The 16,971-nt window shown below is 42.0% G+C and overlaps 1 protein-coding gene across 1 annotated transcript in view; it reads left to right on the forward strand.

Moving 5' to 3' along the window:
* Positions 1-4,528, forward strand: part of LOC100742794 (neuroendocrine convertase 2) — a 39,527-nt gene extending 34,999 nt beyond the window's left edge. Inside the window, 4 exon segments of the mRNA XM_003491363.4 lie at positions 472-705; positions 1,093-1,257; positions 1,359-1,476; positions 1,582-4,528. Of these exon segments, the coding sequence (XP_003491411.1) occupies positions 472-705; positions 1,093-1,257; positions 1,359-1,476; positions 1,582-1,746 (682 nt within the window). The 3' untranslated portion in view covers positions 1,747-4,528.
* Positions 4,529-16,971: the final 12,443 nt, after the last annotated feature.

Consider the following 16,971-nt stretch of genomic DNA (forward strand, 5'->3'; position numbering starts at 1 on the left):
TCGGTGAAACGTGACCTAGTAACAGAGGATGTGACGTTGAAAGGCCGAGGTTTAATGCACCACGCTGTCTCTTCGATGCTCGCGTGTTTTCTGAGCCCTGTGTTTTCTTGTTGCAGTTCCTTTGATCGTCCACTGATACCGGCAAATATCGATTCCTTTGCAAATGGTTGGTTCCTCGGCAAACGTACCGAAAATGTTTCCCTTCCTGCCTCTAAACTCGGTACAGACATTTTTACTGAACGAGTTCCAAAGAATTTCGCACGACAGCGCGCTCGATAATTAATCGGACCAAGTCAGTTCAACTTATTCGTATTTGATCGAACGTGTGATTTTCTTTTGTTCAATTTCCACAAGCGTATTAGTGTCACGAATTTGTCGATGGAAGATCAAAGAGTTTTTAATAAATTTCATAGAATCGAATATAATTATGTAAAAGAGAAGCATACAATGAACCATTGATTCTAATTTCAGTCCGCAGTTGACCTGGCGTGACGTGCAACACTTGACGGTCCTAACGTCGAAGAGGAATTCGCTGTTCGATGCCAAGGGAAGATTCCATTGGACGATGAATGGAGTTGGTCTCGAATTCAATCATCTTTTCGGTTACGGTGTATTAGATGCTGGAGCGATGGTCGCTTTGGCGAAAAATTGGAAAACTGTGCCGCCACGGTATCACTGCGAGGCTGGTTCGGTGCTCGAAAGTCAGTGAGTATTTTCGTGCTGCTATCGATTCCGCCTTAGGGGTTCGTAACTAAGAGGGGAGGAATGCCTTGTCCTTTTCTATTTCTCTGCTCGAGAGTCAAACACCATGTAGATCGAACAGTGAACGCTTACTAAATTATGATTCGTGGATGACCGAGGTATCGATTTTGGCCTCCTCGATTTCCTCCTGTAGCGCGTTACATTCTGCTACACCCTGTCTGCTTTAGTCTACACGCGATTAATGTTATTTTTCTGCTTAACGCGTTTTCCTTGCATCGACGTTTCTGATCGGGACACGTTTCCCTCGATAACCTTTTCCCAAGGAATTTGCTGTAGCGTTTAAGCTCCTTCGCTAGTTCGACGACGAACGCCCGTCAATTTCCTTTTCAGGGAAGTGACAAGCGATCGATCGATTCTGTTGAAAATAAAGACTGATGCCTGCGCCGGTACCGAGTACGCTGTCAACTATCTGGAACACGTGCAGGCCGTCATTTCCGTGAACGCCACACGCCGAGGTGATCTGGAGTTGTTTCTAACTTCTCCCATGGGGACCAGGTACGTCGACCAGTTTAGCGCAGGCTGTTGGTCGTTTTGTCCTAAGATGGTTCTAAGATTTTCAACTGAAACGTCACAGTTAACGGAGAGACCGATTTCAGATCGATGATCCTTAGCCGAAGGATAAACGACGACGATCACAGAGATGGCTTTACGAAATGGCCTTTCATGACGACTCACACCTGGGGAGAGTATCCTCAAGGCAGTTGGTTGTTGGAGGTATCGAAATGAAAATTTCAGTTAATAAGTTTCAGTTAATTAATGGTAATGAAATTAGAAACGTTAATATATTTTAAACAGTCGATAAAGCTAAATTTCTTTCAGGTGAGCTTCAATACTCAAACTCCGCAACACGGTTGGTTCAAAGAATGGACCCTGATGCTGCATGGCACCAGAGAGCCCCCTTACACTGGGCTTCCGGCAGCGGATCCTCACTCGAAATTGGCGATCGTGAAAAAGGCTCACGAGGAGCGATCGTCAGCCATGTAACGACGATCCTGAGGACCCTAGATACGTTCATATCGAGAGATGTTCACGCGACTAGTCTTATTGTTTAAGGATCTCATTTGTACAGGCGATGAAACAAAATTCGAGCGCAACCACGCTGTCTTTTCTTAATCGTTCGTTGGTTACTTGTATGAAGAAGCTTCGTATATGGACAATTCTGATCTCTGATATCGGCAAGTTACGTTCGAATTTTATGTTTGAACAGTTAAGTTTCTTGCGAACATCCCTGTGATATCGTGTATTATTTATGCCTGAGTAATTTCTCTTGTTGTGATATCGTTGTGATATCGTGTATTATTTATGTCTGAATAATTTTGCGTCGTGCTACTTATCATCGTTGTTTTATCTTTGTGATTATTTATTAGAGTATTTATTAGAGGCGAACAACATGCGCGTTTATCCATATCGTGTTCGAATTCTTTCGATGATCTCTCGTCAATATCTTATTTGACATGATTCGTTCAACGTTAAAAACTAATCTAGAAATTACGAAGTTGACATCTATCTAAATTACGTTTACTGTTCATTTTCCGAGTAATCACTGCTGCGTGAGCATTCGAGGAGACTAAACGAAGTTCGACGGCTAGGGAAACCGACGATTTCAGTTTCATTCCACGAGGCATGTCCTTTCGCTAACGCAAAGAAGCATTGAATATCGAACAAAATATCGAGCAAACTATCAAACAGAATATTGAACAAGATATTGAACAAAATATCGAACAGTATCGATGTACGAAAGGTATCCTCAAATTTAAGAACGCTATGCCAAAGAGTCTCAATTGGGAACAATAATCATTCGGAATTGACCTCGCAACTCGACGAGCCCGTCCGTATCCATTTATTACCAATTAACCATTGAATTCGTAACTGTGTTTTAGCGCGTGTCGAGTTGGGAGGGATTACGAAACATGGAAACGAGCAGACAGGAACAATGACGGTCCACGCGTGTCAACGTTTGCGATTTTCCCTGTAAGATTTTTTCGAAAGCATTTCAGAAGCATTTCGAAAGTTTCTCGAACGATACGAATATTTTCGATGATATATCTAATCGTAGATTGTTAGATCTTCGACTATATATACACGAATTTCTCAAGAAACGAAACATTACACCGATTAAGCGACTCAAGCTTTAAATTAATCGATCTACATGCAGAACTTTGAACAGAGGGTTACGTAACATTTCGTTTCTTGGATCTAATTTTTTTATGAACGACCCCGGTCAGACTGTTCTTTTTATCGGTAAGATTTTAGCGCGCTTCAGATGTTACTACATCTACAAATTTCCTATTCCGATCGTCAGACATTTCTGTCTCTAACAAGTATTCGCGCGAAGCGTACTTATCTGTAACTTATTCACCCTTGAACTTACATATCCACGAGTGTCGAATCCTTCACACGACGCACAGCGTACTTCCGATAATAAGGATAATTTTTTACAAAATTTATCGATAATTCACCAGACGAGGAACAACCGCGCGAGGAACGACCGCGGAAAGAGATACATTATATAAATATATATCAGTAGCGAGTCGAAATTCGAGACTTTCTCGTTAGTATAGAAAATTCTTAACGATACGTAGAAGCAGAAGAACACAATGCCGGTTCGACGTTCGCACGCATGGACCAGTTTGATTCGAAGCACGCAATCGATCCACTTTGTCGCACGCTCTTATTAATTTATTATATCGCGTTCGATTGTATTTCTCTGAGAACGTTCCAAATGAAACGGTGTTCTACTTTTTAAGAGGCGATTGGCCGGTTTGCTTATGTACTCGCTGATACTGTGTTGTGATTTCTCCATTATTCCACGTGCTTTTTGTAAGACGAACAAGAGATTATTTCGCTAGGGCGTATCCACCAAATGCTCCCTCCAGATCGGCAGACGTTTCGTGACTTTACGAGGGAAAAACAAAAGAGTCTCGTCGCCAGGGACATCCATCAGTATTATATGATCGGCCGACGATTGATTACCAATCGAGGAAACTCTTGCAAGTTTCGTTACTATTAATGACACCGACGCCTCTTGTCGGCTAGAGGATAATTGTAAGATTGTTTCAGATCTACGTATGTATATCAATGAGAAGGAAGACTCGATGGCGCGATTGGGATTGCGTGCATTCACGTTTTCACGCGTTTTCGCGAACGTGGCCACGAGGTTGGGCTCCCAATCTCGCCACAGAGTCTTCCTCGAGAAACGTTCTATATATTTACACGATCTCTGTGTGTGCTCGTATATAAAGGAGCCTCTTGTTTTATTTAAGAAACGTGTAATTCAGTAACGATCGTAGAATGAGACTAATCGAAAGAGTTAACCGACGTGGAAGGCACAGCTGTTAATTAACAACGAGCGAATTATCCACAGGAAACATGCACGCGCTGTACTATATAACGACGTCGTAATCTAATGTCAACTTGGCCGGTGCTCGCCGCACTGCACATAAACGTTTGCCCGAAGAATTTTAGGATTTCCGACCTTGCGAACGCGAAGGAAGGCGACGCGCAGGTTAAACGAGAGGATAGAAAAGGGAAGAATATCATATAGAAATCAAAAAACAAAAAAAAAAAAGTATATGAAAAAAAGAAATGATAAAAGACGTGTAGATACTCTAGATACGTAGAGATCAGAGAGTTCGAAACTTGTGCATAAACATTGAGGAAGAACATCAACAGAAATATACATATTATATAGTTGAAGTGAATTTAATTGATCTTATTCTGTACGTGATGTAGGTACGTGAATGAATAAAATCTTTATTTTTTGGCCTGCATCGTTTTTATATGCTGTACCCGCGATCCATTCACGTAGCCGCCTCCTCATCCAAGTCGAACGATTTCTGGATAATCGTCACTCTTCCTCGCTTCGTTTCTCTTCATTTTTATTCTTATCACGAACACTCGAGTCAGCCAGTAAAACGTTACGACCGATTCGGACCGTTCTTCCGTTCTCTGTCGATCTACGGAGGAATGTTCTTTCAGTTTTCAAGAAACTATCGAATCAAGAGAAACACCGTACAAGATAACGTTGACTGAAGGAGAACAGACTCTAATTGCATCAGAACTAAGTAGAATATCTTGTATCGAGAGCAAAGTTTAGGATCACAGTTATAATTGTTTCTTTTTAAACGTACGGCTTCGTCGCTCGGATCTATATCGATCAATTTCGAGTTTCGCAAGTTCCCCCGGCCCTCAGCCAATGCCAATGACGTCCACGCGCGTGCATAATTCATCGTCGAGGTCCACTTCCGGCAAACTTGTTCCAACCGTGTCCTGTTATTTTCTGAATTAGCGGGAATCGGGGAAACAATCAGTAGATCGTATCGCAAGTAGATTGTCTGAAAAGCTTCTCTCGTTTCATAAGGTGATAATAGGTGAACAACAATTTCTGTTTTATATTATTTTCTTGAATTAGGTATGATCCATTTCGTTCTATTTCTATTATTATGTTCGTGCATAATTCGATAAACTGATATAAAACAAAAAACATCGTGCGTCTATTATTTCCTTATAAAACGAAACATAGACACGTATCATGCGTATTCATGATCATCTAAAGAAATAAAGAATTCGATGGTTTTTTTTCTTCTTTGAACATAATTCCATAGTTCTGAAACACGCAATTTAAAAATTCCCTGCAGAAGATCCCATAGTTCTCGACATCGGCACCGATTCCGCTACAGTACGAAATTTAACGCGTAAAGTAAGGCTACTGCATTGATCGACGATACGGAAGAAAATTACAATTAATCCATAGAAAAGTACAAATATATGTTTCGCGTTAAATCGGCAAGAATAATTGCGCGGTGTACGTACGTGGATCATCCCATAAGTAAAACGATTTTTCTCAGAGTAAAATACAAAACAATGCGAGTAGTTGTATACAATCGGAGTTTGAAAAAAATTGCAATAGAAAACTACGCAGAAAAAGACAGCGAATTATGAAAAAAAAAAAAAAAAATAGAAGAAAATCCATCATTGATCGATTGCCAATTAGCAGGTAATTTTTTATTTTCATCTGGTAATACGTAAACCAACGACTTATACATATAGGGTGATCCAATATAAAAAAGCAAATAATCGTACCATAGACAAAAGAAACGAAACGCTTAGGAACTGTACTGGATATATTAGAAACTGTATCGATTAATCAACGGGAAATCAAAACCGAAGATAAATAAAATGACGATATCTGATGACACAACGATGATTAAATCAATGTGGATATCTGTAGTACAGCTACGAGAGGAAATTAAAACTGCACGATCGAAATTATTGAGAATGATGCTTGATGCAGTACGGTAGACGAGGAAAAACGATATAGAAAACACAGAATACACAAAAATAGTTGGTTGCCGACTGTAACTGTTGAAAAATATCAGGTCAAAATCAACACGCACCAAAATACGTAAAACACTGTGTGTTACTACTACCAAGGTGACTACACAGGTCACATGCATTGGACAAATATCCGCTGGAACATTGGTGAAAGCGAGGAGAACGAATGTGAAGGAATAAGTGGAACGAGTAAATAGATCGAGCGAATGCTGGTAAAACAAGCATTGCAAATTGCGCGAAAACGCTATAAATAATAAGATTGGTGCGCGAATAAAGAAGAGGAATTTAAAAAAAAAAAAAAAAAGATCGTCATAGCATGTTCCTCTGGAACTCTACGTAGTTTGGTACGTAAATAAAAATTTATGGAAAAGAAAGCAACGGCGCGTACAAAGAATAATATTATTTTAAGCGCTGTTTAACGCGCCGCGACGAGACAAGTCCGCAGTGTGACGTAGTCGACGGAGGTCGTAAATCTCCGTTACAATTTCTATCGACGAAGTTTCGCGCTAAAGTTCCCTACGACCCGTTAAGACGGTAAGGATAGTAATTTTAGATGAACGAGACTCTCGCCGATTAACACGGAACATTTAAACTTTAATACAACAATTACACGGGATACACTGCGAGTTTGTAATAGTTTGTATCGTCGTCGAAATAACTCCGAGTTTCCTTTATATTATTTTGTTGGAACAAGTACTTAAACTTACGCTGGATTTCGACAGTGTTACAGAATTTAGAAAATTGTATTTTACGTACTGCATAGGCAAACGCGCGCAACTAGATCCGTGTTTTCCATCTTATCAAACAGCTCTTTGATATCACGACTTTTTCGAAAGTAGCGCTTGGAGTGCGCTTGAAGAAAAGATTTGTTGTCAGACACGCTAATATTGGGGAAAACGAAGATTGCGTCGGTGAAGTGGCGTGCAAGGAATTTGAAAATGGACGTGAAAATCTAACTGTAAGGTCAGTTGGGTCAAGGTGAAAATCTAACTGCAATCACCATCGCGGTATGAAGGTATATGAATGGTAGAGAATGTCTGTTCGAAGGTTGAACAAGACGAGGGAACTTTGACAATCGAGAAGTGAGTTGTTTGAAAGGAACATAAGAAAGTGGGTGACGACTTGTCCAAAAAATTGTCGCCAGACATTTCGCACGAGACAAATTGGGTATCCAAATATTTGTCGAATTTGCAAGGGCGGTGGTGATCGATTTGAAAACGAGTTGACCTCTGCCAAGCAAACGCCAATCTCTGATATGGCGTGTACCTTGACTCTTGAATGATATACACGAGAATTTTCGCGGATTTTAAACAGTGATAGCCCGATAGGCTTTGTGAAGTACTCTGAATCGGACAACGCATAAGAGAAAGCCAGCAAGAAGAACCCTAAATCTCTTAAACGACGGAATAAATGTTCAATGGTTTCCTAGAGTTATCGGTCTTCGGAAAATCAGAATTTCTTGTATGGTATCGATATAAAAGTACAAAGACGTAAAAATGTAATGGCATAAAAGCACAAGTAAAGGGGAAAAATCTTGACTCGGTATTTGGGGTACAGTATGCAATAAAATCGCGTACGACTTTTAATTTCTAATGGAATGGTACTTGGCTTTCCTGATCCGGGTACAGCGCTGAATATAAGCAGGTTGTCCGGGAAAGGTGGGGAAATTTGCATCGTAGAGGGAATAATATAGAAACAGGCGGGAAAATCTGAAAGCAGCGACGTGTCCTGTAACGAAATTAAAACTTCCATACGTCGCGCTCCGTTCGTAACGCGCTTAATGCATTTTATTGAACCAATGCGAAAATACAAAGAGAAAATACAAAGCGATCGGCCGTCGAAAAACGGATCAGCCGTGCACAAAGCTGCATCAAGAACGGAATATCACGAGCCATTTATCGGCCGTGCTTTTGTCTCATTCCGACAATGATTCTTCGCGGCAAAAAGAACAAGCTATCTCGCGTTCTCCTTTTAATCGAGCTTCGTTCACCAATGAATGGCAAACAGAGTAAAATAGCAAGAACCGTGAAATAATGACACGGCGATTTCTCGTTTCGGCTTGTCTACCAGAAAATCACCGTTTGACCGAGCGTTCCTTCTGTTTTCGCCAAAATCAATTTCCCCTTCTCTCTAAACAGCTATCCAATCGATAACGCGACGAACGTTTCCACTAATAACGTCGAAAAAAAAAAAAAAAAAAAAAAAGAAAAATAGAACGACCAAAGGAGAACGACGACGACGACGACTGTAAAACGTGGCCGAATTTGGTTCCAGATGGAATATTTTAATGGATTGTTTCGGCTGGTTGACGCCAAGACGATGGCGATAACATCGACCATTTTTTCCCTTCTCTTTCTCACCTTCTTTTTTTTGCTTTTTTCAAATCGATAGTTAAACACGACTCAGTCTTGACCTAAAAATAATTTTTAGTTAACTCGCCGTGCTCCAATTAACGGTAGAAACGACGAAGTTCTGACGACGTGGAACCATTGTTTAGAAGTCTAGATCCGAATGTTTCTAGCGACGCGGACAGGTCCGCTGGTTAATGCGGCTTTTTTTCTTCCTCGCGTTACGCCGCGTCACGTCGGTTGCTTTTTATTTCTTTTCTTTTTTTTTTTTTTTTTTGTAAGTAACGAGTAAAATGGCTCGCGCGTTCCCAGTCACAAGGCTTGACAGATTGCCATCGATCCGCGTAATTAACTGCTCCGAGAACGGATCGTGAGCACTGCCAATTTGCATAATTGGGTCGGCATTGTTAAAACGTTATTTACGCGGCTTCATAAATTCAAACGAGCCCTTCCGCGATTAATGCTCCGGTCGTACGAGTCTGCTCGCCTAGACGCGGAGAAATATTCGAAAACTTCAAGCCCCTGAATTAATAAAGACTTTACATCATTCCGGTGATATAAGTCGAAACGTCACAATGTAACGATGCTTCAACGTCACGAAATTACAATACCACGGTACCAGCGATATCAAGATTGTAACAACGTTCTGGCTATAGAAGGTGGCAGTATTTTTTCCTCGGTAGACGGCTGTTAATGTACGGCCATACGTATTTGGCTGCTTTTAAATTATTGCACAGTTATAACATATATCTTAAACGAGGCCCTCTTTAACCTAATTTTGCCTTCTGATCTTATTTCACGCAAAATGTGTGATACAGTTGGAAGATACCGATAAAGGTAGCTATTATTAGTTTGTATTAATAAAACGACAGTAATTGAAAATTGATGAAAATTGATGCCAGTCTAAGTGACTTTAAACGCGAGTCTGTTCGATCTTGAGATCTCAGGACGATTAAATTACATGTTTCTAGTTATATTTTGAAAGCTATTTATCACAGATAAACGTGGAACTCTCGTGCGACCAGGATCTCGTTAATAGATAAGTATCTGCAACACGTGTGTACGTATTAAGAGTAGACAAATTGATCCCAGTTACAGCGAGAAGTGTACAAAGAATGAACAACGGAGGAACGTTGGTGAATCAACGATCAAATTGCGCTAGATATTTTGTGTTCGTAGGTAAATGTGTTAAACATTTGTGTTTAACACATACAGCGTAACACGCTTATGTTCACAGAGATTATATGTATATATAATGATCAAATCACTTTACAGTTCGACCTATCCCGATAGGGTTCAAGGCTGAAACGTCAGTTACAGAAGCATATCGAGAGCAATTTCGTAACAACAATTATTCGCGATGGAATATTCGAAATAACGATGTACTCGTTTCTCGAGCTGTTGCTTCCGTATAAATGGAAGCATTTACCACGGTTTCGAGCGTGTCATTCGTTTCGCCGCATAAACTCAGGGATACGCGACTGCCACTCGTCCGGCAGGATCAGGATAATAAACTGCTGCAGAGAGGAGTACGGCGCAAATTGACGCGCGAAATATAAGATTTCGTTGGTGTTTCATTAACTCGACCTATATACACACGCACGCTGTTGGCCGTGCGTGTGCGTACTCTCGGCAGAAAAATGTATATCGCTGGTAAATTGACCGGCGGTTCGTTGCTTTTCATTTCGTTTTGTCTGCTTTTCAGAGCAGAAGTTTCTTTCGTCCCGTATATCGTCGTTTTATCGTTGCAACAGTGATCGACCCGGCAATCGTCGAAAGTCAAAACGTCGATACGATGGATGAAAGATCGAGGGGATTTTCAAAGTTCGCCAGCGTCCGCCGAGTGAAACCAGAAAGATGAATATGGCGACAACACGAGGAATCGGATCCGCGCACGGTCGCGTTCCGCGCATGCATCTTGTGCTTTCCTACCAATTCTACCTTCGCCACTGATATCGATGCCCTCTATTTTCGCTTCTCTTCGCGCTCACCGATATCAGTGCCCTCTTGTTCACCCTCCTTCGCGCCACTGATAACTGCTACATATATATAGCATATCAGCCAGCAGCATTTGCTATTTTATCACTAACGGTGGTACAGATACGAGTGATAGGTTTTATGCCGTGAGCCATTGTACGTTGTACAGTGTTTGTTTATAGTTTATAGCGTTTCACGGAAGCGATCACCAAAAAAAATGGATCTTTGAGAATCGATCGATCGTAGAAGGAAGAGCTATCATTCAAGAGGTGTGCACTTTTTTTATTTTATCAACTATGTTTCATTTTCAAATATGCGCGATATGAAACTCGACCGGAATTGAAGTTACACTTGTCCAATATAGCGTACCATTTCAGATTCAGAGAGCATATCGGAGAAAGCTTCGCGTTGCCATTCTGACAAAGAAACAAATAACCCGAGAGCTGTTGGGTTTTTTCATGAATTGTCCGGAGCCTTGGAAATTCTGACCGGCTCGAGATATTTTCAATATGCTCAGTTTTCTATTATATCGCTTGTTTAAGTTATCGGTGACATATTTTGTTTGCAACAAATTCAGTCGCGTTGGGCAAAATTGGTTGGAGGCAGGTTGAGTACTAAACGATTTTGGAAAAAGATTGGAAAGTCATTTGGGGGCAAGAGAAAAAGAGGGAGAGAGAGAGAGAGAGAGAGAGAGAGAGAGAGAGAGCTAATTCTACAAACAACGACACATTATTTGTGGACATTTTTTTTTACTCTACTTTCTTTTAAGCTTATTCTGTCTGTATAAAACGTCACTGCATTGATCACTGTTTCATTGATGCTGGCTTTAATGCAGAAGTTGAGAAAAGCGGGCAACGAGCAATTATAGCAGCTCGTAGTAGTTTAAAACGACGTAAGCTCGCGGCAAGCCTATGAAACAGCGAAAGGCAGCAGAAAATGGTAACAGACAATATTTACTTTTTTATTTCGTTGCTTACTTTCTTTTTATTGATACGTAGATAAAAGTACGACTTCTGAGGAGGACTTGGACTCGGAAGAACTTGAACGATCCGTACCGACTAATTTGAGACAAACAAGAAAGAAAAAGAAAGTATCGAGCAAAGTAAAACGTATAATCTACGAGCCAAATTTTACGGGTAATAAAATTTGCAAATACTTGTACAAATTTTTTCTGAACATGCTTTATAATTCATTAAAAAATTAGGCAACGAAAAAATCAAAAAGAATTCATCGACGCACAACGTGTCCTAGAATTTTTTCACAATTTCTATATTCCATGAAATAGGCAAAATAGGGAAAATCCGAATTTTCCCTGTAAACTAGCCTTTCGGTTAAGGGTCGAAGACAAGTTGACAAGATCATTTTTTTTGCTAAACTATCGAATGGTGCGTAGTTTGACAGAAATCGCTTCAAGGACACTTTTGACTCCCCTTATCCTGCTATATCCAACGACAGCGAACGCGATCAATTGGCGATCGAAGCTCGTCTAGCTTCTAATCGATCTCGACTGTCGGTGAGATTAAGCGGATAAACGTGCGGCAACAACGATTCCCGGTTGGCAAAAAGCAACGAGTAATTTCCCCGTGGCAGCGTATTCGTAGCGGGTGTGTACTCGGTGAAAAAAAAGCCATTATTTAGAGCCGCGTTACCGGGCTGACAAAGTTTCCACGGCGAACAAAAGGAACGCACTCGGAGCTTTCGTAGTGGCTCGTAGACCACGCTCGCAACGTTTGAATATCGAGGGCTTGCGCGTTGCGACCGAGCTTTGATAGCGGATGTTGGAGAGAAGGAGAAGGTGGACGAAGCCAGAAGCAAGACGGGAAGAGGCAAGAAAAGACAGAGAAGGTAATATTTGTATAAGAGACGGGAGGAGACAAAGGGCAAGGGAATAAACAGCGAGATAGAGAAAATGGGGCGAGAAAGACGTTCGTTGCGAGAGAACGAAGCAAGTGAATTGAAGAAAGAAAAGAAGGAAACGCGAATGGGATTTCGAAAGGCAGATGGAAGGAAGAAAACGATAAAATTGAAGAAGGACGCTAGACGAGAAAGAGAAGGGGCGAGAGGCAGATAGAGAGGGAGAAATAGAATGGGGAGGTGGTGGGCGAAGCGAGAGAGAGAGAGAGAGAGAGAGAAAGAGTGGGAGAGGAAGAGAGAGAGAGAGGCGGCACGGTGGTTGCAGGTTGAGTCTGGTCCGACAGTCCGCGTGTTACCCCCAGCCGTAAAGCAGGGCCGCGTTTTCTCGACTTCCGGTTATCCCGTACCCGCCACGACTAGACGCAGAAATACGCGAACCGCGCTTCGGTCATTCGTTCCCGCGGACGTCCAGTGAACCGGAAGTGGCATTCGAACCAGTGAAATCGCCAGGAAATAATCTTCGTCGAAGCTTCGTCGTCACGTTGCTGGATTTTATACAGGTAAGACGATCGATTGTTTTCATTTTTTCTTTCCCCTTTCTCCGTTTTAAAGAGGATAGTATGGAAATGATACACGGCGAGAGTGAAAATTGATGGTCGGTTTCGTTGATTTTCTCCGTGGTTGTTAACCAGCAAACTCGGATCTTCGAAATTGCAATAAATAAACAAGCAAGTTTGTTGCTTGGTAAACGTTTAGATTCTCCTCGAGATAGAAATTTACAATTGGAAATTTCAGATGCCGGATTAATCGTTGTTGCTGAGAGTTGGCTGATACGTTCGTTTCTTCTTTTTCTTATATAGCGTCGTATAAATAACGTTCTAAATAGTAAGCGTAGCGCGTCAGGTTGGGAAAAAATTGTTACACGAACCAGCAAGCTCGCACCAGTTTGTACCCACTAACGACCTTGTTAATGAGCTGAGCCTCGGCGACTTTATGTAATTGTTTACATGTAACGTTTGATGTCGCGAAAATAGCACCGTATGACGTTCGTAGTCGCATAGTGTATCAAACTTGCCACAGTTTGACGACGCGTCCTACGCGAAACAGAGAAATACGTTACCCTTGAAACGACCACATGTTCCGATACGATACCTTGCTCGATGTATTGTACTCCGCAGATATTGATTAAGCTTTACACAATTGCTGTAGCTTCTCTACGTATACGTTTCTTCGAAGAAGCGATCGGTGTCGATCGAAATCTTCGTGAAATTCGCGAACATGGATCGGTCAGGGATTCGACCTTGGGATTTATTTGCACGTAAGGTAGAGCACGTTCGATACGAAAATGCTAGAGCCTAAAAATACTGGAAACTTTGCATCGGTTCGATTAACCGGAGGACGTGGGTGCGCCGAAACTTTTTCAATCCGAAATGGGTCCCGCCGATCGGTGCGTTCTCGTTGAAACTGCGTAGAAGCGAATCCGCTTCCGTTGGAAAAGTTTTCTGGCTGGCCGCGCAAAAGTTGGTCGAGATCAACGTTTCGAAAGACGCGATATTCGAAGCGTAGTCGATCCTCGTAACTCGATGGCGAACTTTAAGAAGACAGAGCCGCCGTTCTCTATGCTCGCGTGAAATACAAAAAGAGAAACAGCGACACAAAGCGGAAGTACGCTTGCCATTCTTTTCTGGATTTACGTTTCACGCCCGATTCGGCTCGGCCGGTTCGTTTACATTTTTCTTTTCGCCGCGGTTCCGAGGCCTCGATCACGTACTCCATTGACTGGAAAATGTGATCTCGCATCGGCCCTGAATATTTTTATCCCGATGCAAAAAATAATCGGTGAATATATCAGCTCGGTGGCTGTCGTTCCTATGAATAAACTATGCCGACGCGTCTGCTGTCATTTTCATAAATCCTGACGGCCGATCGGCCATCCCTTATCGCGCCGCGCGATATTAGCGTAAGCCCCGCTCCAAATTATTCGATACACGTTGATGTGGCTGGCAAATCTCCACCAACTGCTGATCGACCTACTCTTGAAATCATCTCGATGATACGTATGCATGAAACCTCTAACGCAAACTACCTTTCACCTGTTTTCCCCCTGATACGATAGATACGATCTATCGAATGTTTCGTATTAAAGTTGCGAACAATCGAGCAAAGCAAACGTACACAGCTTGTCCCCGCGTAAGACCGATTCGTCTCTGGCGAGTCGCAGCGTGTTGGTTAGCGAATGGGGTCGGTTTTACGTCGGGCAGCTTATACTTTTCTTATCAGACGACTGCAACTTTCAGTCAACGACAAAACCTTATTTCTTATTCGCGGAACGAGAGACAGCACCGCGATGTTGAGAAAATTTCAGCGCTCGTGCGGGATATACTATACGCAAAGTCTCTGGTTTATCGAGTTATCCGGCAGATTTCTTATTGGTCCAGCTTAAAAGTTTCGTATTGTTTGTAATTTGAACGGTAGGAAGAAAAATCTGCCAAAGTTTCTCAGCATATTTGTCCTCTTACCTCCGCCACGTGGCCCGACCAATGGAATTATTTAGGAAGCTGGAAAGGTTGTTGGACAGGACAACGTCGATGGAAAGGTTGGCTGTCGAGCAGCTGGTCTCGTCATTGGCCGTGTTTCGACTGGAATGTAAATTTCAAAGTTGAGAAGTTAACAACGAAGGAAACGTAATGAATTGTTAAGGCAATCACGCTACTTGTAAATAAATGAGATAGGCAGGGCGGCCTAGTCGTGACCAAAGCGTACATGCAAGTGGACGTTTTAAGATTGTCGTAGCTTATCACGCGGATCTTGATGTTTAACTCGTTCGTTTTATTCCCTCTCTTTTTCCTTCTTTTTTTTCGAGAATGCTCTCGATTCGCGTTCGGTCGATGAAGCGGTGCGTTTCGCTGCGACAAAGAAATGCGCATAAATTAGAAATCCCACGGTGCAAACAACTTGGAAGTAATCCAGATTAAACGGAGGATTCTATAAAGGCGATTTAGTAGACTCCTAAGATCGCTTCTTACGATAGGAGAATGACTTAATTCGTGCGTAACCTTGGCTTTTATAAATCTTGTTTTATCTACATCTACGTTCGAGCAGAGGACTTATTCTGAAATTTTTTGTCCCATTTAAAATGAGTCACAGTGTTACGCACCGCTAAACACGAACATAATTCCCTTCTAATGAAATATAATCGGGAGTCGTTTAGATACGATCGTACTTTGATGTGAAAATAAATCGCACGTGGCTTGTTACCAGTGCAACAACGTTGCATTTATGAAGCCAGCTTTGCGTAAGAATTTCCATCGTAAAGAGAAGCATGGAAAAATCTGGATAATTCTGCTCTTGCGACACGCTGCAGGGCAAATGATTCCGTGTCACGCACTCTGCTCCATCGAATTCTTAGCTGGACGATCTTATCTTCGAGATCAACCGAGCGATTAATCGAGCCTAGTACAAAATCTTGAAGGAACGAACCGAATGATCAATGTGACAGAAATTTCAGTTCAGAGAGACCTACGTTTCGTCACGAAGGTGCGCGCACGTCAACTTGACGTCCGAGACAATTAATTGTTCACTAGCTCGATTATAGTAATCTGTTCGTGTCCATTGTGCTTGACGTTTTGACATTGAAGGATTGAATTCCATCTATCCATGTGCTAATTAGTACGTAATAATTCGCGCAAGTTGAGACGATTCTTCTTCGTCAAGACAGGATAAGGATAAGATTACACGTATTAAACAATAGCGTTAATGCAAGATAAAGTTAGAGAGTGTTACATAGACAAAAGATCGCGTTATCTAGATCAGCCCGACAATTGCAATGCCAGGGAGACAAACAAAGGTGTGCAAGATACCCGAGAGCACATTTGGCAAAGCCATTCTTATCGGCGGTTCCTTTTTAACTCTGTACTTTAGTTGGTCGCGGTTACTGGTCTGAATCTAATCTTTACACGGTGTTCGAAAGAGGATCAAACCGACCATTAAATAGACAAAAGTTCTCTATCGTTCGAACGTTATTCGCTATCCACCCAAATATCAAATTTATTTTTCAAAGATTATTCCAAATATCAATAATTAACAAGTCTATACAGTTGCTGTAATTCGCAACAGTAGATCGTGAGATTGCAGGAAAATTTCATAGACCATCTTTGCATAGTTACACATTTGTTCATCTTACTTATATACTATCTATATTTGTACTAATTCTTTTCTAAATTTCCCATAAATACATCGACATCCGTAGCCTATTCGTTACTGAATATATTACATAACATACTATAAGAATACCATACAATATATTAATAGTTACACAGATAAAAGATTCCATTTTCTTATTTCGACAGATTAACGTGAAACGAAGAAATATGCAGAGGTGGCAGAGAGACTCGTGGGTGCTGATCGACTGATCTACTCGGCCAGTATCGGTGACGGGGTGGGTACTGAGCAAGTTTGGTGATCGCGAACGAAGTGTCGTTCGAGATTGGCGGCCTTTAGAGAGCTAGGGAGTTCCACGGGACCCGGCAAATGTGGCTCTGTGCACGGTGAGCCGGGGTTACGGGGGCCGCGGGGCCCGTGGCGGTGGGAGCAGATCCCGTGGCGAGGCAAGCGTGAGGCTACCCCTGAGTCCTCGCACTTTGTGCGCCCCTGGGGCCGGAGGTGGCGCACATGTGCACGCACAGGGCACCGGACC

The sequence above is a fragment of the Bombus impatiens genome, unplaced genomic scaffold (genome assembly GCF_000188095.3).
Source record: "Bombus impatiens unplaced genomic scaffold, BIMP_2.2 scf_0548, whole genome shotgun sequence".
Classification (NCBI taxonomy): Eukaryota; Metazoa; Arthropoda; class Insecta; order Hymenoptera; family Apidae; genus Bombus; species Bombus impatiens.